Source organism: Macaca mulatta, chromosome 17 (assembly GCF_049350105.2).
Source record: "Macaca mulatta isolate MMU2019108-1 chromosome 17, T2T-MMU8v2.0, whole genome shotgun sequence".
Lineage (NCBI taxonomy): Eukaryota > Metazoa > Chordata > Mammalia > Primates > Cercopithecidae > Macaca > Macaca mulatta.
Window position 1 is genome coordinate 8,411,019 of NC_133422.1, and position 22,365 is coordinate 8,433,383.

Here is a 22,365-nt window from a genome sequence, read left to right on the forward strand (position 1 = left end):
TGGTATTCAAGCACACATAAAGAAAAGTAGCCTTCCAACATCTTAGATTCTTCCTGAGAAAATAGTGATCTGCGGTACAAACGGATTGTGCCAAGACTGTCCTTGCGCCATCCTCTCCTTGGTTCCTCAAATCCACACTTTCCATTCCCCAGAGAAAGTCCCCTTCCCTCCAGTCCTGTATTACTATTGTTCCTTTAGAAACCAACCAACCTCCTTGCCATGGACAATCTTATCTAAATAGTAACTCCTGTGAGGCTGCATCAGTACTGTGGCAGAGTTCACAGAGGACTGTAAGATCAAGCGGAGCTCAGTCCACGGGGAGTTTAGTAGTACTACTTAGTTGTTCAAAATGCAGGGGAAACGTGAAGTTCTAGAGCTCGAAAGTGGACTGGTCCAGCAGGCATCAGCTCCCCTACATGCCCACTCAGCCCACCCAGCCTCAGCCAACCCACAGGGCAGAACCACTTCCTCTCATGACAGGAAAACGATGAACGGGGCAGCCCACATGAACTGGGAGAATTACTTCATTCCCTCATGACACCCTTCCATTTACTCTTCCTTTTACTTTTGCCTAACTCTTCTGTAGTTCCTTAATTTTTCTTCTTCTGAAAAGTCATATTTTCCTCAATTCCACAGCCACCCTCCACCCTAGACCTACTAAATTACTATTTTTAAAGCACAACAAAACTGTATTTTACATTCCATAATTTACATTCATTTCTCAGAAATGTTTGGTAAAACTGCTAACTGTTGTGAAACTAGCTCTATAGTAGGCAGAAATATCCTTTCAAGTTCATTAAAGGTTCTTGGGTCTTATTTAAAGAAATGTACCCCAATGGTAGCAATGAAAATCTGTGGCACTCTGTAACTTTCTAAATACATTATCTCATTCGATCCTCATAGTCCTTCTATGAAGTGTGTATCATTATCTTTATTTTATATGAGCAGAGGCTGTAAACTACAGACATGTGGAAGGCACTATATGCCTAACATCCTTATGATGCTCTCTGGCTTTTTGCTGAGACTCATGGGAGCAGGTTTAGGAATATCTATTTAGAAGTCTATCAGTTGGCTGAGGATGAGAAAAATAAAATATTCCACCTCATTCAGTGTTGATGACTTATTTTGGTGTTATTAATATTCAAAAGAAATATCGTAGTTTTCTTATCATTTTTCTTTTCTTTCTTTTTCTTTTTTTTTCTGAGACGGAGTTTTGCTCTTGTTGCCCAGGCTGCAGAGAAGTGGTGCAATCTCAGCTCACTGCAACCTCCACCTCCCAGGTTCAAGCAATTGTCCTGCCTCAGCCTCCCAAGTAGCTGGAATTATAGGTGCCCGCCCCTACGCCCGGCTAATTTTTGTATTTTAAGTAGAGACGGGGTTTCACTATGTTGCCCAGGCTGGTCTCAAACTTCTGACCTCAGGTGATCCTTCCGCCTTGGCCTCCCAAGGTGTTGGGATTACAGGCATGAGCCACTGCACCTGGCCCCATTTTCCTTTTTTTAATGCAAAAAAACTGAAAAGGGGAAAGATTCTGCTTTATTTCTTCTTGGTTCATTTCCTGTTTAAAAGTAATCATCCTTTCCTTCCTCTCTTTTATTCCTCATGTTTTATAAGAACAAATTCTAGGCAAAACGAAAACCACAGTATTACTCAGTTAAAACTTAGCTCGCTTTCATAAAACATTTTGCCACTTTTTTTTTTTTAAAGGGTGATATTTTTAGTTGAACTGTCAGTAGTTATAAAATAGCTTAATATATTTACAGATTTATTAGACTCTAGGAAACTAAACAATTTGAGTCAGGTCTGAACCTCTTTCTATATTAGATACATTAACTGTCTGGCCATATTAAACCAATTAATAGTTTCGAGTTCCTTAAACAACTATATTCTGCCCTCAAACTGAACAAATGCTTTAGCCGGGGGTATATGTAGATACGCCCTTTCACTAGAGCCTAAAATTTAAATGCCAGGAATCATTCTACATATTTGAGAGTAGTGTGCATATATTAGTCACTCAATCTCTTTTGATGATCATGTATAGACACCAGTATGCAAATATGTTACCATATCACTCGAACTAAGTGCAATAGAGCATTTCTTACTCATGTGTTACTAAAATTCCTGTCTACAACTGAATCTGAGTTAATCTAAGTATATACAAATACATTTACATAAAGACATATTTGAGAACTTTTGGTAATTAAAGAGGGCTTCATTTATCTGTAAATTTTAGGTTCATCTCTCTGACAGGGTGAAAGAGTGGTTCTGTTTATTTTCTAGTGTACAAAGTTTCTACGTATATTTTTGAAACATTTCTAGTTAACTGTACTGATTTAACCACCAAGCACCAAATCTGGGTCTGACACAGGTAGGCTACTCAATTAGTACCTGCTGACTAATGTACATCAAGTTCTCATTCTTGTACATCAAAGATGTGTACATTTTTGGCAGATACTTTCAAGCAGCAACATATTAAAGAAATAAAGCATATGCAACCTTAAACTTTCATTTCTGATCAGCCTTGTAAGTAGTGAAAAAAAATGCCTTTAACAGAGAATAATTCAAATGGCCAACAAACATTTAAGGTAATGCTCTGAGTCTTGAGACCACTCTGAAAGGAAGAAGACATCTTTTTAGGCCTTGGCGAACTTACTGCATAACACAGAAGAAAGATCCCATATACCACAAAGAAACTGGAAAGAAAGCTAATGTTTACAAAGTTCCATTCGAGCTGGCCTCATTCTCCAAATCACATTTTATCAGCATCACTTAAACCCAAATTTATAACATTATGTTCTATCATTCATAATTGTTATTTTCTAACATAGTTACTAGTTCTAATCCTAGAATAGAAATTTTAGATTTAATATTGCCAAAACAAAATGTAAATATATTTAGAAAAGGCTCTGTTATTCCAGAAAAATTCAACTCTACACTTTTATCCCAATCAAATAGCTTCAATTATTTAGTTATTTTTTGATTTATTTGCATGTTAGGTTGGCACATATGTCAAGACCCTAGGAGGATGGGTCCATTAATATTGATGCATACCCCAAATTTGCAAAATAGTATAGAATTTCAGTAGATCTCACTGTCTTTTGCGTTAAACATTCACAGTGGTAAAGAAGATATTTAAGATTTTTAAGTCCTTTATATTTCTATTATTAGAAAGTGACAGTCAAATGAGAAATCAGATGTGTGGAAATAGCTACTTTCCAGGAATTCCATAACTCACCAGTAACTTTCCACTCTGAGAGTAATACACCCTAAGCAAAACGAGTTGGAATTGTGGGAATAATCTAGAAAATAAAATAGCCACTTCTATCTGTTTACATTAGAATTATGCTTTGTTTACTTTTCCTATCAATTTTTTTTAAATAACAATCCTCCTGAACACTCTGCAAGTGAAGTTAAAAGTAAAAAGGAAAATAGTTTGGCATAATGATAATTCTTGGGCAGTTTCAATAATATCTTATTGTTGCACCTATCAATTCTATTCCTGTTCTTCAAATTAGCTCCCATGAACTATCCTTAGTATCATTCCTGTAGACTAAACAAAAAGAGGAAAAAGCAAACAAGGCTCAGTCATCAACAGGATGCAAAGAAATGTTGCACAATTAGCAGAGGGTGGGGATGTATTCGCTTAGCAAATATACACTGAGCATCTACTGTGTGCCAGCCTTCACCCAGCCTAAAGACACAGGGGTACTCTCCGCCAGCTCTTGGCTTAGAGAGAGACAACCCTGTGTGCATCGAGCGATGTAACAATGGTGTGAACAAAGTGCTGTTCATACTGAGGAGGAAGACGTGATTCTGAATGAGGCAGTCAGGAGGGTTCACAGAGAAGGTGATGTAAGAGCTGAGCCATGGGGTTTGATAAGTAAGGCCCTCTTAGGAGGCAGGCAGTGGGTGGAAGTGCATTTCAGACAGATGGAAGAGCAAAGCCCAAAAGGAGGAAACATAGTGATCATCGGTGTTGGGAAGAACTTGGATCATATCCAAAGAATAAAAAATGAACAATGGGGACGCGAATGCAACTGACATAGTGGTATAGCCAAAGTCTAGGGATCTTCAATTGAGAAACAGGATACCAGAGTTCCAACCTGAGCTCATATAACAGTTCATGGGAGGACCTTAGTTTTGTGCTTGTGCTTCTAAAACTGTAAACCAGAGAGAAAAATTATGAAATTGTTAGCCAACGGCAAGGTATATTCAGTAAGAAAGAAGAGTAGCTGTTGCCCACCTTTTTCCAAGGCAGGGAGAGCCTTGCCTTAAATATACAGTACACCCCATCTGCAGATTCTCATCTGTGTCCATTAAAAAAATCTTAATTCCAGGTGTCAAAAAGTATTTGAAAGTTAGTCAAAAAACTGACTGTCCCTACCTTGCTTCAGAATGATTATGGTTACAGGGGCGCCAGCACCACTTGATTGTAGGTCGAGGGATACCGTATGCGGTACAAGTCAGGATTTGTCTGCTGCCCAGTGGGTAGAGAGCTGGGTCTGGAAATGATGACACGGCCTTTTCATAAATCTGGGGTTTCACTGGAAAGGAGATGAAGAACGGGACAGAAGTCAAGAGCTGTTCTAATGACTTTCTCCTGGGCCACACATGAAGGACCACATTCTCACTGGTTTGGATGTCAGGGAAACAAACAAGAAACAAAAAAGAAGTAAACTGTCCTATTTGTCAAGAAAATGCAGATTTTTAAAAATAGTAGCAGTGTTTTGAGAATATTAATAATTTGATTCCATGGTATGTACATTGTGATTACAATGATAAAAGATCATGCTGCCTATGGAATACAACAAACAAACACGAGATTGTTGAAGATGGGAACTTAACGTTAAGTGTTTTTTCAAATGATTATTTGAAATTTTGTTATCTTTGATGTTGTTATGCTGATTTTTGAATTCATAAGTGTTCACTAATTTGTTTCCTACCAGAACCAGAAGAAAGCCTGAGCAGCAAACTTACCATTGACAATTAGAGTGGCAGTGAGGTTTTTGAACACATTTGACTGTTTTATGCTCAGCAAGATTGTATAATTCCCTGCATCCTCTTCAGTTACATCCTTGATAATTAACGAATAGCCCCGAGTCAAATAGCGAGCAGATTTCTCGGTCGCAGGTAACCCATCTTTTAACCTGTGGTTAAAAGCATAATCAGTAAGTCATTTCACATGGCCTCGCAATATCACTTTGGTAACACTGTCATTTAAGTTTTTGAGCTCAATTTGACCAGTTCTTTCTTTCTTTCTTTCTTTCTTTTTTTTTGAGACAGAGTCTCACTCTGTCGCCTAGGCTGGAGTGCAGTGGCGCAATTGCGGCTCACTGCAGCCTCTGCCTCCAGGGTTCAAGCGATTCTCTGCCTCAGCCTCCTGAGTAGCTAGGATTGCAGGCATCTGCCACCACGCCCAGCTAATTTTTGTATTTTTAGTAGAGATGGGGTTTCACCATGTTGGCCAGGCTGGTCTTGAACTCTTGACCTTGTGATCCACCCGCCTCAGCCTCCCAAAGTGCTGGGATTACAGGCGTGAGCCACTACACCCGGCCTCAAGTTGACCAGTTTCAAATCTTTGATCATCAGTGTTGATTTTTAAAATGTAGCCATTAACTTTTCAGTAAAGGCAGATATGCTTTTTAGACTGGGTAACACTTCATGTTTACTGGCAAGGAGGAAGAAATAAAGCAAGTGAAGATAGAAAAACAGTAGCTTAGTGTGCCCACAGGGATACCGGTGGCCACTGGGACTTAAGGATTAACCCAGAGGCAGGGGCTCTGATTCCATCCGAGATGTTTTTCAGAGTTTTCCACGAGGCTCCATCAGCAGTATAAGGGCCATTGTAAGTCAGATCAACTAGATCACTTCTCCAGATAAAAATACAAATAGACTTTCCTATTGTGGTCTCAGGTGGAGTTCTTATTAGTTTTATAAATGGTCACACCAGTTGTCCCTTTCATAAACTAGAGTGAAATCAAGATTATCAAGATTTCTCCTCTGAGGAAGAACAGTTAAGGTGCAAAACAAACAGAAAGCATAAACTTAAAAAAATTTTAACATAAAATTTTAATATAAAAACATATTAAATACTGAATCGATGCATTGATATCATTCTATTGCACACGGAACTGACAGTCAGAGCCTGGATGCTTGACCTGGCTCTTCTACTCACTGCAGGCTGCTGCACATATGACTAACCAGCTTGGGCTCCAATTTTCTCAAATTTTCTAGAGTTTCTCAAAGGTTCCTTATAACTCTAAAATTCTATGATTTCATTAAAATGCACAGTTCTTTAAATAGGCAGTTTTAATCCATTAGGAGTTTCTTATGTTCTGTATAAAGGTTTAATATTGGGAACTTAGTTCATTATCATGCATGATTATAAAGTCCTACAAACAAATTCCCATTACTAGTGTGTCTCAGATCCAAAGTAATTAAAATGAGGATGCTATACTTTGTGATTACAAATATTGTCTTGGTATTACTTTAAATTATTTCCTATCAACAAGTCAGCATTTTTGACGGTGGACTGAATTTTTTTAATGCCCTTGTGACTTAGTTACTGAAGAAATCAACACTAACAGATGAGCATGCTCTCAGACCCCGGCGGAGTGAATGTACCTCCTGGAGTCATTAAATTACTATTCAATTTACTATTAAACCTAAAAATTTACTACTAAATGTTTTTGATATTCTGAAGCAAAAAAGATCATTTTTCTACTGCAATGGCATGACGACATAGCACAAAGTTAAAATTTTCTCTTTAATTCCCTATTAAGTATTTAAGGGAACTGCAAACAAACACACTACCCTCATACGACATTGAAAGCCAAATCAGCTCTGGTTAGGGGGATTCTAAAATGGCACCACACCCCTATTGTATGGATTGTTTTGCTAATCAGTTTTGCACCATACCCTTTGTTTAAAAGGTAATGATTTGAGCCAAAGGTATTGGCATTTAACAGTAATTTTGTAAAATGATTGCAGATCATAAACAGATTACATTGTTTTACATCAGGTGTTGTACTAGTGTTTTAAAAAACTGCTGAAGGAGGTTTTGAATATATATCCTTCTAGCCAAAAAAACCTTAATTAGTTCAAGAAGGCCCATTCGTCCTCATCTTCAAATGAGTAAGTCTTGTCTCTATTAATGTTTGTTTAATTTTAAAACAAGACTGGAACTTTCAACCCAGCTGTACATAAAAGAATTATTTTCATCATTCTCATTACAGGAGTCCACTTCTTCAGGGTTAATAGAGCATGTTACATATTCAAAATGCTTCCTAGTCATTGTTCAGCACATCCCATTCAAAGAATGCTGACATCATAGGAAGGTTTAGAGATGCAGAAGGTTAACCACAGTAAGAGACTGACTAGACTGAAGTGAGCACTCGAACAAACCTCATCTCTTGCTTACCTTGCTACATTATTTCCTTTCCCCCAGCCCTTCTCACCTCCACCACCCAAGAATCTACAGAGTTCTGAGCTCTCTGGGGCTGTCTGAGGAACGTCTCTTGGTATTTTGTCAGGAATTGGAGTCATTAGGCTCTTGCAGCTTCCCACTTACAAAGCACGTCTTACACTGTTATGGAAATAAGTATGGTCCTACCATACAACTTCCGGCGAGGGAAACGCCTTCACTTTCATAGACAGCCGGTAAGACCGCTTGCCAGCTACAGTTTCGAGCACCTGCTGTTTTCGATGTTTCACAGTGATGAAGGCTTTATCTTTGAAAGGAGAAGTGATAAATACATTAGAAAAGAATATATTTCCATAAGCAAAACCTTAGGGCCTCATGAAGGGAGGGTGTAATCAATGAGTAAATAAACAGAGCTGAATTATGATAGAGCCTATCAATGAGCCTAAATATTGATCAAGAATAGGATACTTTAAAAGCACCGTAACTGGTGCACGCCTTTCAAATCAAATGGTATCACGTCCTAGCAACATAAAACAGTGGCAGAGCAACAGAAAGTAAAACACCTTAAATATCTCTATCACAATAACAAGGAAGTGGGAAGATATTTCTAAAAATCTGCGTGGCCGCTGTGAGAAAATGTTGCTCTGGGCACCCTAAATCAACTAATTTGATATCAAAAATCAACTGGAGAAAGACAAAAGGAAATAAAAGGCTACTGATAGAATTGTTCCACAGTTTCTGTCCTCCACACTGTTTCCTTTTCAGCAATGGAAATAAGGCTTTTAAGCATTTTCTTTATAGAATTTGCATACTGAAATTAAGCAACAACATTAGGATTCCATGAGAGTAAAAGCAGGGATAAAATAGCTTTAATTCTAAATGATTTAGCATACTATATTTTTATTTCTCTAATTCATGGTAGTACCTGAGAAATTTTTCTGAAGTAGTAAAGATAAAATTCATCATCTTTTTCTGTTTTGTTTATATAGGACACTAAAAATTTCATAAATATATTAGGTTCTAACTGAATTATTAGCTATAATAAACATCTAAAGAAAGGACTCTCTGTTCAATTCAAAAGTATTAAATTTAAAGAGTACTTAATGTGGTTTGCTTTTTGACAGGGGGAGGAGGGAACTATGGCCAAGTCGTATTCATTCATGATAATGTAACTCTTGGCCAACAGAAAACTGACTTATTTAGAGAACACAGACATCTACAATGATTAGAAAGCATAGCATGAGTTGGCAACGCTGAACTATGCTTACCATATATATGCACTGAGGTGTTAACGTATTTGAATGATGGTCCACTCCTTACACGACAAGTATAAAGTCCTTTGTCTTTGTTCTGCACTTTGTCAATAGTAAGAACACTGTAGAATATGTTGGCATGGGAATTGCTTTGGTCAATTCGTCGCCTTACAGAAGCTCTCTTATTTTTCTAGAAAGAAAACGTATAACAAATGTAGAAGGAGTGAGTGTTCATGCTTAAAGTTATATAGGATTTTAACATTTCTTAGATCATAACTTCGACAATAGCTTCTGTTTTATGCTAAGAATCACGTCACATCCACCTAGAGCACAATGTTTGGAAACTGTATCTGTGTCTAGAGATGCTTCAAATATGTAGCCTAGTAGGATTTATTTAGCACTTAATTTTCTTCAAATGCATTTTCACATATACCATCTCAATTGTTTGTCTCAACAACCTAGTGAGATTGGCAGGCTGACTGCCCTTTTACTGATGAAAAAACTGAAGGAAGGGACCCCCTGGCCCAAGTTGGCCAGGAACTCAGGTCTTTTGAGCATAAATCTAGTGTCCTTCCTCTGGCACACACACCTCTCTACACAGTAACCTGTTCTGTAGGCATACATATCACACACAAACATGACAATCATAAGCCTTAGTGTCTGGCTTAATGACAGTGCTTCTCTCACCAAATCACTGTCTGAGTTTCCTTTTTTGTCTCTATTAGATATGAAGGAAAAGATAATGAGTCTTGTCTCTACTTACTAAGGTGGAATAATCCTATAATTTCATTATTTCACTATTTGAGCAATGCTTGCCCATGTTGGCTAAATCATAGTAAACGGATCTGGGGACATGCAAAGCCATCAGCAGGTTTAACCAAGACTTGAAAGGTGCTGTCCCAGGTTTGTCTCAGATAAGAACAAGAATCAGTCTTAGGCTCCACAATCTGACCTGGCCACAATGACAGTCCTCCTCACTGTTTTGAGAAGACAAGATCACATTGCCTTCTCCTTTTTTTTTTTTAAGTGCTGTATTTTATAACTAATAAGTTATTTCCACCTCTCAGTCCTTCCGCATAGTCATAGGGGCAGAGGGGAGGAGCATGGAAAAATGTCTTTGGGAGCTGTCCAGAACTGATCTTTGGATCGGGAGCTTAGTTCTGCTCTGTGCCACGTTTAATACACTCCTACCCACCTGTCCATTTACTTCCCTGTTGGAACAGACAGACACATTTTGAGGCCATTTTCTTCATTCTCAGCAATAACCAGAGAGAAAAGTCAATTGCCACTATCAAAAGTCAGAGAACTAGTCCCTTAACATAACAGACTGAGGGAGGTTTCTGCAGCTCTATTTATACAGGTACTACTCCCTTTGCCAAGTTGAGTAACACTGGTATTGCTTCTGACTTGGGAAATAACTCATCCTGTGTTTTAGAGTTGCTTCGCCCAGTACTGCAGCCACCAGCCACCAGCCACGTGTGGCTATTAAAATTAAATGAAATCAAAAATTCATTTCCTCAGTCACACTAGTCACATTTCATCTGCCATATGTGGCTAGTGGCACAAGTACAGGATATTTCCATCACAGAAAGTTCTGTTGGACAGTGCTGTTTTAGAAGATTATTAGCATTTAATAGATGTATTATAGATACTCTTACTTACAGTAGCAATGCTAGCAGGATAGAAGTTTCTTCCCTCTTGGCACTTATTGAGAATATTTGATTTCTATTAAAACCCAGAAAATATTGCTACAAGCCATAGCATTTTTATTTAAATGAAACAATACCACTCCTAGAAAACAGCTGATGACAGATAAGGCCTTAATGTGCCCCTACAGGGCACTCGTTACACGTTTTTGTTGCTAAGTTATTCCATTTCCATGGCAAGAAATGTCGATGAAAAACAACACTAGCTTGGGGCTCATGCATTAATCTTTCATACATAATTTAATCATAAATTGACTTTGTAATTGGGCAATCTGAACGACATAACAAATGATTGTACTTGAGATATGCCGCATAAATCATGCTGATACACAAGAAATGGGGGCCAGAACTACTGTCAAAATTTCCGTAACAGTTTATCATAGTTTCCCCATGTATACATTTCTAAAACAATTATTGTTTGCAAGGATGTTCGATTTGAATAAGGGAACCCAACTCAGGCTTCATTCTTCTCATTTTTCTGAAGGACAGAATTGCTCCCCTGACACTTAACAAATGGAATATTGGATGACTGGGTTGTAATATCTTTTCCAAACATGTTCCAATCAGGTGCCTGACTGTCTGCCAGTATCCTAAATGAATGCGCTGACAGAGACAGCCTCCTGGAAAGTTGTTGTTGTTGTTACAAAAGGCAGTCCCTGCCTGGCATTTAGTGATACATTTCTCTCTCATCTCTAAATCCTACAGAATAGTTTCCAGGAATGAAACAATCCCTTTCTTTCCACCTAGAATCATGCAATAGAAATACCAGTCTATGCTCTTCAAAACAAAACTCCCAGACATCAAAAGACGGTATCTCTGCATATCACACTCATGAAATGCCAGGCAAAGAAAGCACTCGAACCAAACCCAAAGCTGCTTTATTGACTAACACTGCCACAGGAATCAGGATTTTCTGATTTTTCCCATCTCAAAAACCCTGCGGGATTTCACTTGCTAAAAATACTGTCCTGCAGAAGAAATAGAAAAATGGGTCACTCACTTCATCAGGGTAACTCCAGGTCATTTGAACTCTCGTGTTCAAGGGAGTGGTAGCAGTACAATTGAGGATAAGAGTATGGCCTCTAAGTAATTTGACTGGGCGTGGTGTGCTTATTTGGACATCTATGATTGTATTGGCTGCAAGCATAAAAGAGAAATTTTTTTAAATTAAGATTTCATTACGCAGATAAAAATAAAGAGCACTTCGGCTTATGTTCATGCCTCTGAAGCATCACTTACTTTGTCGATGTGTGAGATAGTTTGTCTTATACAAATGTCCATTGACTGTGGCTTCACAGGTCAGAAGCCCTATTTCTTTGTACGTTGCATTTGATATGATGAAGCCCTTTCTACTGTCCCAGATTACACGTTTTCCATCAGGGATCAAAGTGTCAAGTGGAAACTGAAAAGGAAGAGGCACGCATTAACAAGGTCCTATTAGCACTGGTTGGCAATACTGTTTCACCAGCAGTTGGTGAAAACATGATTTTTCATCTAAAATGAAAATAGTAAAACTCTGTAGTTTGCTTATAACAAACTAGGTTAAAAACTCTAGTTTGTTATCATTGGTTCTTGAGTTTTTTTGTATATAGCAAAAGACACTTGCATTATGATTAATTATAGTAATTATGATAATTTACTATCAGCCTTGGCAACAAATGGCACCTACCCAGGATAGACCTAGTTGTCATATCAGACTTTCAGGGGGAGCCCATAACTCTTTGGCCTCCAGGAATCTTCATAATAAACTGGTCGGACACTCAGCAGACAAACCAATTAACAGGCCGGGCGTGGTGGCTCACACCTGTAATTCCAGTACTTTGGGAGGCCGAGGTGGGTGGATCACCTGAGGTCAGCAGAGACCAGCCTGGCCAACGTGGTGAAACCCTGTCTCTACTAGAAATACAAAAATTAGCTGGGCATGGTGGCAGGTGCCTGTAATCCCAGCCACTCGGGAGGCTGAGGCAGGAGAATCGCTTGAACCCGGGAGGCGGAGGTTGCAGTGAGCTGAGATCACACCACTGCACTCCAGCCTGGGCGATAGAACGAGACTCCATCTCAAAAAAGAGAGAGAAGCCAATTGCATTTTTTTCTACTGGGGCTGCCAGATTATTCTCATTTGTTTTCATCGTCCAGAGCTTTTAACAAGTCATAGCTTTTCCTCCCATTTTGCATGGTTTACTGAAGAAGTGGCTGTCTTCAAAAGACTGTAAATAATTCCAGGTCCTCCAAGATTCATAACATTAACTTGGCACTCACTGGGATTGTCATTCTGAGGATCCTGCTGTGTCACAAGGAAGGTGTCAGCTCTGCCTCTGGAAGGGAAACTCCCAGAAGCTGGAGCTGCTGATGGTGAAGGCAGCCTTGGAGGCCAGAGACTGCCATGAATGAAGTGCTCTCAAATGCTTAGAAGTATTCCCAAGCACAGTGAGTCCAGACAGAAGAAAATAATCCATGATTTGACTTTCTCCTTATGCCTTCTTCTGATATCAAGAACGTAACGTTTAAAGACTACCAGATAAACACTCTGCCGTGGGATTGAACTTTATTTGTAAAGGGTCACTGCTCCATCAAGTGGCCCAGCCAAATTCCCCTGATGCCAGGTTGCCAGTCCAATTTCAGTGGTAGTCGATTCCCAACTACCACTATTCCTTATTCCCAGTTGAAAAAGGAAAAACAAAAATCAAATTACCTTCCCCCAACAGATTATAAAGGAAATACCAAACAGCCATAAAGAAGCTTGAAACCTTTCCTATCGCCTTTTAAAAAGTACACCCGACGTCCCTCTCTCTATCCAGTTGTCATTTATTTCTATTGCTCGCCGAAGGAGCTGATCTGGATTTGTGATCCTATGGCAGAAATTTCTAGTCCAGAAGCCACTAGTACCTCTCTTCTAGGGGCTGTGCCTACATTGGAATGTATTACCGGTGTTCCTTGGTTTGAAATTAATTACATCCTGTTTATGAAGAACTGAAAGCAATTAACGGATTCGTTTCATGTTTCACTATATCAAGGTGCTACCTGTAAACTTAGGAATGTATTCGGTGGGAAAACAAAAACAAAAACAAAAAAAAACCTTCTCTTCTAATTTAGTGCAGACAAAGGAAAACCCAGAAAAATTTAAGTCAGGGACTGACATCTATGTTACTTTACAAATAAGTGAAAACAAGTATGTGCTGAATCTAAAAGAAAGGTTTGCTGACAGGCTTCCTCAGTACAACTTAAAAATACACTAAAATTTCCTTTAAAGTGTTTATCTTACTCTCATCTATCCATTACGGCTGCTAGTAGCATTCCATTGACAAAGTAACTTTACATTTAGCTGAGAAGATCTAAAGCAGTCAAAGACTGTAGCCCATCAGCTGTGGCCACCACCGCATGTGTAAGAATGAAGGCAGATGGGCAGGTGGATCTCAGCCTCGAAAGGAAGCCCTGGGCAGCAAGGCCTGTGTGCAGTTGACCACGGCTCCGCCAAAGCAGGCATGTGAAAAGGAGAGGGAGGGGACAGAAAATTAGAAGAAAAGGGACAATAAGAGAAATGAAAGGGAAAGATATTAACTTCATGTCAGCAGAAATACGTCATAGGTTAGAATATTTCCAGTACACATGTGCCAAACCAAAATCCCTGTTAAAATTTTACACTTCTCTTTCTCTCTTTTTAAATTGTGCACTGCAGATCTTAGGCAGAAAACAGTAAAGAGACTCCCACCAGCCCCAGATTTTTATATGGGAATTTTGGAATGTTCCTGATGACCAAAAAACCCACCTGCATTGGCGCGCGCATGAAAGAGAACGTTTCCCTCTTCACATGGTGTTTTCCGTATTAATCACACAGCAATAATTATCTCAGACTAAGGGGAGTAATGCCATGCTGTTGAAAACATGACTTGGTAATATGTCAAGTACAGTATTGGGTATTAAACTGTTAGGTAATGCTAAAGTTAACCCCTGAATAGGGCTTATCTTGTACTGAGATACTGATCTAAGTGCTTTCCATGTATCACCTGACTTAACCTTTCTAACAGCAATGTGAGGTGGTACCACTGTCATCACCCCCTTCCTCAGATGGGGAAAGCGAGGTGGAGAGAGGTTTGATGACTCATTAGTTTGCCCAGTGATGAGTGGCAGTGTGTTCAGAGTGCAGGCAATGTGGCACTAGCCTCTGCTCTTAACCACCCTTGTCTTCCTCCTATACAAACTAGACCATTCAAGAAGGATGGCAGGAACACCGAATGAGAAGGCAAGATATTGGCTCAAATGCTCAGTATGACCTGGGAAGTTCCTGACACTCTGGAAACCAGAGTGTTTTTATCTTGACCAACTGAGGAGTTTGACTCCTTTGGCATTTCCAGCTCTGCCGTAATGACTGTCTATTTCCTGGCGATGGCACACAAATGTAATGGAGGCCAAAACCTGTCTCCGATGGACTATGTTGAGGGCCTACGTGAGTAACAACCCAGGACAGTGAATGCAAGGAAGAGGACGAGGAGACTTCTCCACCACATTTCAGGACTCAGGGTTGATGGATGAGACTGAAAATCATTCTCTAAACCTTTCCAGCCTAACTGCCACCACTACCAGCACCAAACACTTCCTGAGTGCCTGCTCTGTGATGCACTGTGCGAGCTGCTGCTCTGGGGCAGCCTTGACTGTTTGTCTTAAAGTTCTAAGCTCTCAGAACTTAGCACAGTTTTCCATCTGGGGAGTTTTTATCCAGTTCTGAGTCCTGGTATACTCCTAACTCTTACTGCTGATTAATTAGCTAGAATGTCATATGTTTAGTTTTTGTTTTTCTTAGATTCTACCCTAAATGTTTTTCCTTTCCATATGTACAATTTACAATATAATATGAAGAAAAGTTTCATGTATGGTCTTTCCTCCCTTTTTTTCCCTAAGAGATGAAGTTTGGGTGCTCAGCAGGAAACAGGCCTTTTTTCACCAAGGAACTTGCCAATTCAAACCAAAGGTGGTGTCTCCTTATGCATGAAGCCAGAATGTCAATGCCTGGAGAACTGGGCACCCTGCTGACATTGTCTACTCTGCAGTAATCTGGATAATCCACTGTCTGCAAAGTTATTAATTTATGTAAGCAGCAGAATTGATTTTTCTCACATTTGCACACAGTTGGGTTTGTGGCAATACATAACATTTTTCACGATTTCAGTTCTTTCATTATTCACATCGATTCATGCTTAAGACACTATCATTTTATTCTATTTAACCACATCCATGGGCATAACTTCTAGCACGATTCCTTATAGTAAAAGGATGTTACAGGAAAGTCCACTGAGAAGCCCAGATGTCTGTAAGGAAATTATTCCGGAAAGATAAAACGAGTAAAACTTCATTATGCTTGTTTGCAGTAAAAGTATTCTGAGAAAAGCAGTGTTCAAATTTACCTTTTTTAAAGTAACAGTGATGTTAGGTGATGTGACCCGGCAGGGAATGATGAGCTCCCTTCCTTCAGTCATGTGTATAATTTCGGGGATTTCACTGTACATCTCTACGAAAGGTCTACCTGTATCTGAATGAGAAGAAAATGAAAAATATATATATACATATATATATACATATATATAAAAACAATTGACACGCAAGCATCTAGACACCGTAGCTAGTGCGGTAAGGCAGCCACTGCCACAGTCACACCATTCTCCCTTAATGTAATCCATACATTCATATCTTTGTCTCTGAGTTTGGCCCTCTGTGTTTCTACCCAGAAAAAGAAAGCTTCCCTAATAAAGCCTAAATTCGCATCTGTTGTTGGCCTCTGATCAGATTGCCCCATACCCTGATATGCAATTGTGATATGGGGGGACCACTGTGGGAAAAGGCCTAAAAGTGCAGTAAGAGCGAAAGGAGAAAATTCTGCATAAACTTCTCACCACAGTTATGCTAAGTGCCTCAGGAAGCGCCCTCCAGAGCCTTTGTAAGCGCTCAAAGGGCACAGATGCAGTGGCGAAGTCAACTCTTCTTTGGAGAATTCAAGGTGATGCAGAAGTCTAGCAAGTTTAGGAGAGGATTATCATTTGAATGACAGAAGCATGACTTAAAGGTTTTCTAGACTTTTCCTCGGAGGCTAATAATAATGAACAAGAAGGTCTGAGCTGCTTAGGGGGAGGGGACAGGCAGGAAAAGTGGTGTTGAATGATGCATTTATTACATATGTATATTAGGCTTATTTCTTTAGTATGCACTACTTACCTGCTAATAGCAAAGTATGTGCAAGTGCCTGCAGAGAAGTCTGGAAAAAATTTTAAGCACCAATACTTCCTTAAAAAGCGTGGCATTTGGCCAGTCTCAGAGGCAAGGAGGATTCAAACACTTGTTCAGCTTCCCTGTAACTCCTCGGGGAACCAGAATGAGCCTGAGATCCTTTTAGAAACATTTTCAGTCTACCCTGCCCTTGCCCTCGGGAATCTATTGACATCCTCAGGCAAGGATCTCTTCAGGAGTCATTGTGTTCTGATCGTCCCCCATTTGCTCCAGCCTTATATACTAAATGGAAAGAAGTCCTGTGTGAACTCTCTCCATTTGCTGAAAGAACCAACCAGGCCACCACCTGCTTGCTGGTCCTGTCTCAGGTTTGTGGGTTATGAAACTCATTCAGGATGCTGAATGGAGAATGAATAGGAGAGAAACAAAAGCAGTAAGCAGGCAATGGTTGCCTAGACTAGATGGTGGCTACAGTGATCATTATGGTAGAACTCTGTCCCCGCCAAAACAATATGCTGAGGTCCCAATCCCCCTGTACTTCTGAATGTAACCTCATTTCAAAACAGGGTTGTTGCAAATGTAATTACTTAAGCTAAGTAAGGGAGGGCCCCTAATCCAATATGATTAGCATCCTTATAAGAAGGCAGCCACGTGAAGGCAGACAGGGTGTGCAGACTTGCTCTATGTGCAGACGGAGGCAGAGACGGGTGTGATGCAGCAGCAAGCCAAAGAATGCCAAGGATTGCAGGCAATCACCAGCATGTAGGAAGAGGTGAGGAAGGGTTCTCCTGCAGGTTTCAGAAGGGGCATGGCCCAGATGATTTGATTTCAGGCTTAGAGTTTCCAGAACTGTGAGATAACACATTTCTGTAGTTTTAAGCCAAAAAAGAAAAAACAGTGGGCCATTGCAGTAGCCTGCTGAAGATGGGATGGTTTTGTGCACAGCAGTGTGGAATGGAGGCACAGATGTGAGCTCTAGAGAGACCCTCTCACCACAGCCCATCTTGTGTGGTCCTTGGCATCTACATGTTAATAATTCTCACTCATCCTCTGGGAAGCCTTGCTAGCCCCCTTCCTTCCTGCACCTGTCTCCACCCTAGCCCACCTTAGGGACTTTCCCAGTGTTCCCATTGATTCTGTTACAACACAGTCCACAGAACCGGCAGTGTTTTCCTCTGGGTACTTCTTGGATGCTAAGTTCCTAGAGGAGAGGAAATGGATTGTGTTCATGTCTGTCTCATGTGTGCTGAATGAATGAGTGAACGGGTATCCAACCCTGTCATTTTACAGATGAGAAAAGAGGCACAAACAGGTGAAATGAGTTGTCTAGATGGGCATAGCCAGGCCTGTAGGCCAGTTACTTCTGCCTCCAATCTACAGCCCCTTCCCCTGCAGCACCCTGAAGGCTGAACCTCTGGCTACCTTCTCTTGAAGGCCCCCATAGAAAGGGCTGCCAGCAGGTGACAATGATTTTTTAGAGATGAAGGCTGATTTCCACACATTCAGTGGGAAAGTAAGTGCCTCATGGTACTGTATAGTGTTGGAGAAATTCTGAAAAAGGACTGATCACCAAGGGATGGGGTGTGACAGCAGACTTTGGGGCAGGCTTTGATTTGGAGGGAGGCATCAGATCATGGTGGTTCAGAATACGCCTCAATGCCTGGGTTTAATCCTGGCTGTGGTCCTGTGTAACTGTGAAACCTTGGGGAAATCATTATGCCCTCTGTGCCTCATCTGTAAAATCTATGTGAAAGGGCTACAATGAGGATTACATGAATTAAGATATGTAGAGCACTTAGAATGATTCCCTGGCAAATAGTTAGCTGTTAATTTTCTTATTATTATTTTGACTCATTTGAACTTATGAACAAAGAGGGGTAGTGTTAGAGTTGGCAGTCAGGCAGACATGAGTGGGGCAGGAGAGTGCCCCTCCTCCCAAGAATGTCAGGTGACCATCAGGTGACGGACAGGTGGTTATTAAACTGTCTTTCTAAAATAATAATTAGTCACAACTGGCACCAGAGATAGACAGTCTCCCAACAGATAGAAAACACCTACAGCTGGAGATCAGGAGCTTCCTGATAAAATCTCAGAAGCTGGGCGAGCAGGCTCAAGCATGCACACTCAGAGGCCAAATGGCAGAGTTTAACCGGTATATGACTTTCCTCTGCGAATGCTCAACTGGTAAGGGAAAAACACCTCAAGTGAGCACAAACACAACGTCAGTAAACACACTGCGCACGCAGCTCCTCCCAAGTGCTGGCAGGCCACTGTGCACGTGGACAGCCCATCCCAAAGGAAAAATCAGGGGAGAGTAAACGCAAACCCTTTAATCTCTCAAGTTGCCTGCTTGGCCCTCTGCCAAGTGTAGTTTGCTTCCTCTCATTCCTGCTCTAAAACTGTTTAATAAACTGTCACTCCTGCTCTAAAATTTGCCTCGGTCTGTCTATCTGCCTTACACCTACTAATGCCCTTGGCTGAATTCTTTCCTCCAAGGAGGCAAGGATCAAGTTGCTGTAGACCCATACAGATTCACTGCTGGTACCAGTAGGTAGATATGAAAATCACAAATTATACTCATCATCTTAACTATCAAAAATATAAATATATATTGACATAGTGGCATAGAAAAAAGGATTGGAAACAAATATACTAAAATTTTAACAGCCAGGTGCAGTGGCTCACACCTGCAGTCTCAGTACTTTGGGAGGCTGAGGCAGGAGGATCACTTGAGGCCAAGAGTTTGAGACCAGCCTGGGCAACATAGCAAGATCCCTTCTCTACCTGAAAAAAATTAACAATGATTATCTTGGGGTGTTGGCTTTATGGATTATTGTTGTTTTCTTATTTACCTTCTTCTGTATTTGTCAGTCTTCCTAGAATGATCATGCGTTATTTTATAGTAATATTTTTAATTATTAAAGTTAAAACTCAAATGATAAAGCTCCATCCTTTTTTGCTTAAGGAAAACTATAAATTTTGCATTTGATTTACCTGAGTTTCGTCCTCTATAATAGAATGAGACATTAACTGTCACAGTTAATAAACTTATGTGTTTATTAGGAAATATCAATGGGTATAGTAACATATGCAGAGAGAAAGTTAATCAGATAGAGACAAGGATTTCTTATCAGCATTAAATTCCTCCTTTAAATAAAGTTGTGGAGCTAGACATTCAGCCATGGACTATTGGGATTTGATCATTCCTTTCCTTCCTCTTGTGAGTCTATATTTTTTTCTCTTTTGTGCCTCCCAAGGTAAACACAAACACTAAGAAATGGTTTAATTCATTTAACTAAACTGTAAATCCTTCATATTTAATTTACTGTCTCCTTAAGTGACCGTTTTCAACAAAGGGCACTGTCACAAAAAGTTCCTACAGGAGATAATAAAATCAGTGTAGTCATTTCTAGACTAATGCATACCAATCCCAACTGAAAATAGAAAAGGTTAATTCAATATATCTTTGAATTTCTTCTTTCCCTTTGGTACTGGGGATCCCCAAAACACTTAAATTTTACTACAGCTATTGGCCTTTAAAAGCCAGTATCAATTTCAGCACTGGGTCCACTGAAATTCTATCCAAAGATATCAGAACTTCAGTGATTTGTGTCCCTCCAAACACAATGCAAAACACATCATTTGTGTGACAGTCAATAGTGGCATTATAAATCCACCGTGTTTGCAAATGAGCATATGACTGTAGATACAAACACACACACACACAAACAATACTCTCTGGGCTTATTAATAGTATATTTCCTCTGCAATTTACTTCAAGGAAGGGCTAAGAATGAATTTGCCTGACATATAATAATACAAACATATTTTGTTTTGTAGGACCATAGATATAGAAGAGGTCACGGTTCCATTAATATCACCAGTAAAACCACTTACTACTCCCATAGGACACATTTGTCTTTGTCACAAAATTAAAAATGACTTCCAATCCCAGCCAGCACTGCAGAGTGATTTCCTGAGACCAAATTGGCTGGTTGTTGAAAGAGTGAGGAAGAGCTGCTCCAAAGACTGCCGGTGTACTGACAGCTCAGACACACTGTCACCAGGGACTCATGCCAAGACTCAGCTAGGTGGAGGTCACACTGCCCTCACCTCTCTGAACTCTTAGAGCTCAAAGCAGTGACAGGAAACTGGCATAGAATATGGTTTTCTCACCCACTGGGAGTATCTGGGCTGTCACCTATCCTTCAGGACAACAAGTGGGCTCAGACACGGAGAAAGATCAAACTGGGACCCTTGCTCAGAATGGAATGATGTCTATTTTTTAAGTGGGTTTTTTCCTTTTGAAATCTGTAATCATGCTGGCAATTGAAGCATACAGATATAGTGGACCCTGCATGTTATCCTCAATCAATTCCATTTCCAACTGGCATCACCTGGGAGTTCTTCTGCTGGGTTCAGAGCAAGTAAACAATGTCCATTGTTTAGGGTTTCTGACATGAAAAGGAGTTCAAGAGTAAACACGTTGTTTTCTAGCACATGTACATATTTATGGTTTTTACAAAGTTTTTCCTGGTTGCCTTTTTTTTAATTGCATTTTTCTCCTGGTCATGAGGACACCTAGTCATTTTAAAGGAGGGTATGATTTTCATTTATTGAAGATGAAGTGGAGAGGATAAAAATGAATTAACCAATCCCATGAAAAGGGTTCTATCTATACATAAGAGTTTTCACATCATACAGATCTTCATATTGTGGACCATAAGTAATACTCAAGGAGAATGTACTGATTGGTAATATATTTTATTTGAAATATGAACAAGAAAAGAAAAGAGGCAGGTTCTTTGCTGACTTACACTGCCCATCAAAGTCACTGACAACTCAAAACAGAGCTTTGGAGCAACCACAAGAAAGTTGGAGTGGTTATACTAACACGAGACAAAATGGACTTTTAAATAAGAAATTATTAGTGAGGATATGGTTAGTGAAGATAGAGAGGGGTGTTTGATAATATTAAGAGGGTCAATCCTTGAGGAAGATATAACAGTTAAAAACATATATGTACCTAATAACAGAGCACTAAAACCCAGGAAGCAAAACCTGACAGAATCAAAGGGAAAAATAGACAGTTCAACAATAATAGGTGAAGATTTCAATACCCCACTTTCAATAGTAGATAGTGGACTGGGCACAGTGGCTCATGCCTGTAATCCTAGCACTTTGGGAGGCCAAGGCAGGTGGATCACTTGAGGTCAGGAGTTCAAGACCAGCCTGATCAACATGGTAAAACCCTATCTCTACTAAAAATACACAAATTAGCCAGTGTGGTGATGCACGCCTGAAGTCCCAGCTACTTGGGAGGCCGAGGCAGGAGAACTGCTTGAACCCAGGCAGCAGATGTTGCAGTGAGCTGAGATTGCACCACTGCACTCCGGCCTGGGCAACAGAGCAAGACTCCATTTCAAAAAAAAAAAAAAAGTGGATAGAACAACTGGACAGAAGATTTTAAAAAGCCAGTGGAACACCAGAACAACACAACTAACCAACTATACCCAACAGACATCTATAGAACATTTCACCCATCACAGCAGGGTATATATTTTCAAGTGCACATGAAACATTCTCCAAGATAGACCTTATGCTTGGCCATAAAACAAACCTCAAATAATTTAAAAGGACAGAAATAATACAAAGTATGTTGTCTGAATACAGTGGAATGCAATTAAAAATCAGTAACAGAAATAAATTTGAAAAAATCACAAATATTTGGAAATTAACACATTCCTAAATAATCAATGGGTCAAAG

The 22,365-nt window shown here is 39.9% G+C and overlaps 1 protein-coding gene across 6 annotated transcripts in view; it reads right to left on the minus strand.

Moving 5' to 3' along the window:
• The window catches only part of FLT1 (fms related receptor tyrosine kinase 1), a 196,101-nt gene that overhangs the window by 123,087 nt on the left and 50,649 nt on the right, over window positions 1-22,365 (minus strand). For all 6 annotated transcript variants that reach the window (XR_013407803.1, XR_013407805.1, XR_013407804.1 and 3 more), the window contains exons 4-10: window positions 15,782-15,906; window positions 11,622-11,784; window positions 11,383-11,519; window positions 8,692-8,866; window positions 7,613-7,730; window positions 4,978-5,147; window positions 4,385-4,544 (exon numbers count right to left, since the gene is read on the minus strand). Coding sequence is in view for 2 of the 6 variants with exons in the window: in XM_001117928.5 (XP_001117928.4) it covers window positions 4,385-4,544; window positions 4,978-5,147; window positions 7,613-7,730; window positions 8,692-8,866; window positions 11,383-11,519; window positions 11,622-11,784; window positions 15,782-15,906 (1,048 nt within the window). In the remaining 4 variants the exon portion in view is untranslated. The remainder of the gene's footprint in view (window positions 1-4,384; window positions 4,545-4,977; window positions 5,148-7,612; window positions 7,731-8,691; window positions 8,867-11,382; window positions 11,520-11,621; window positions 11,785-15,781; window positions 15,907-22,365) is intronic.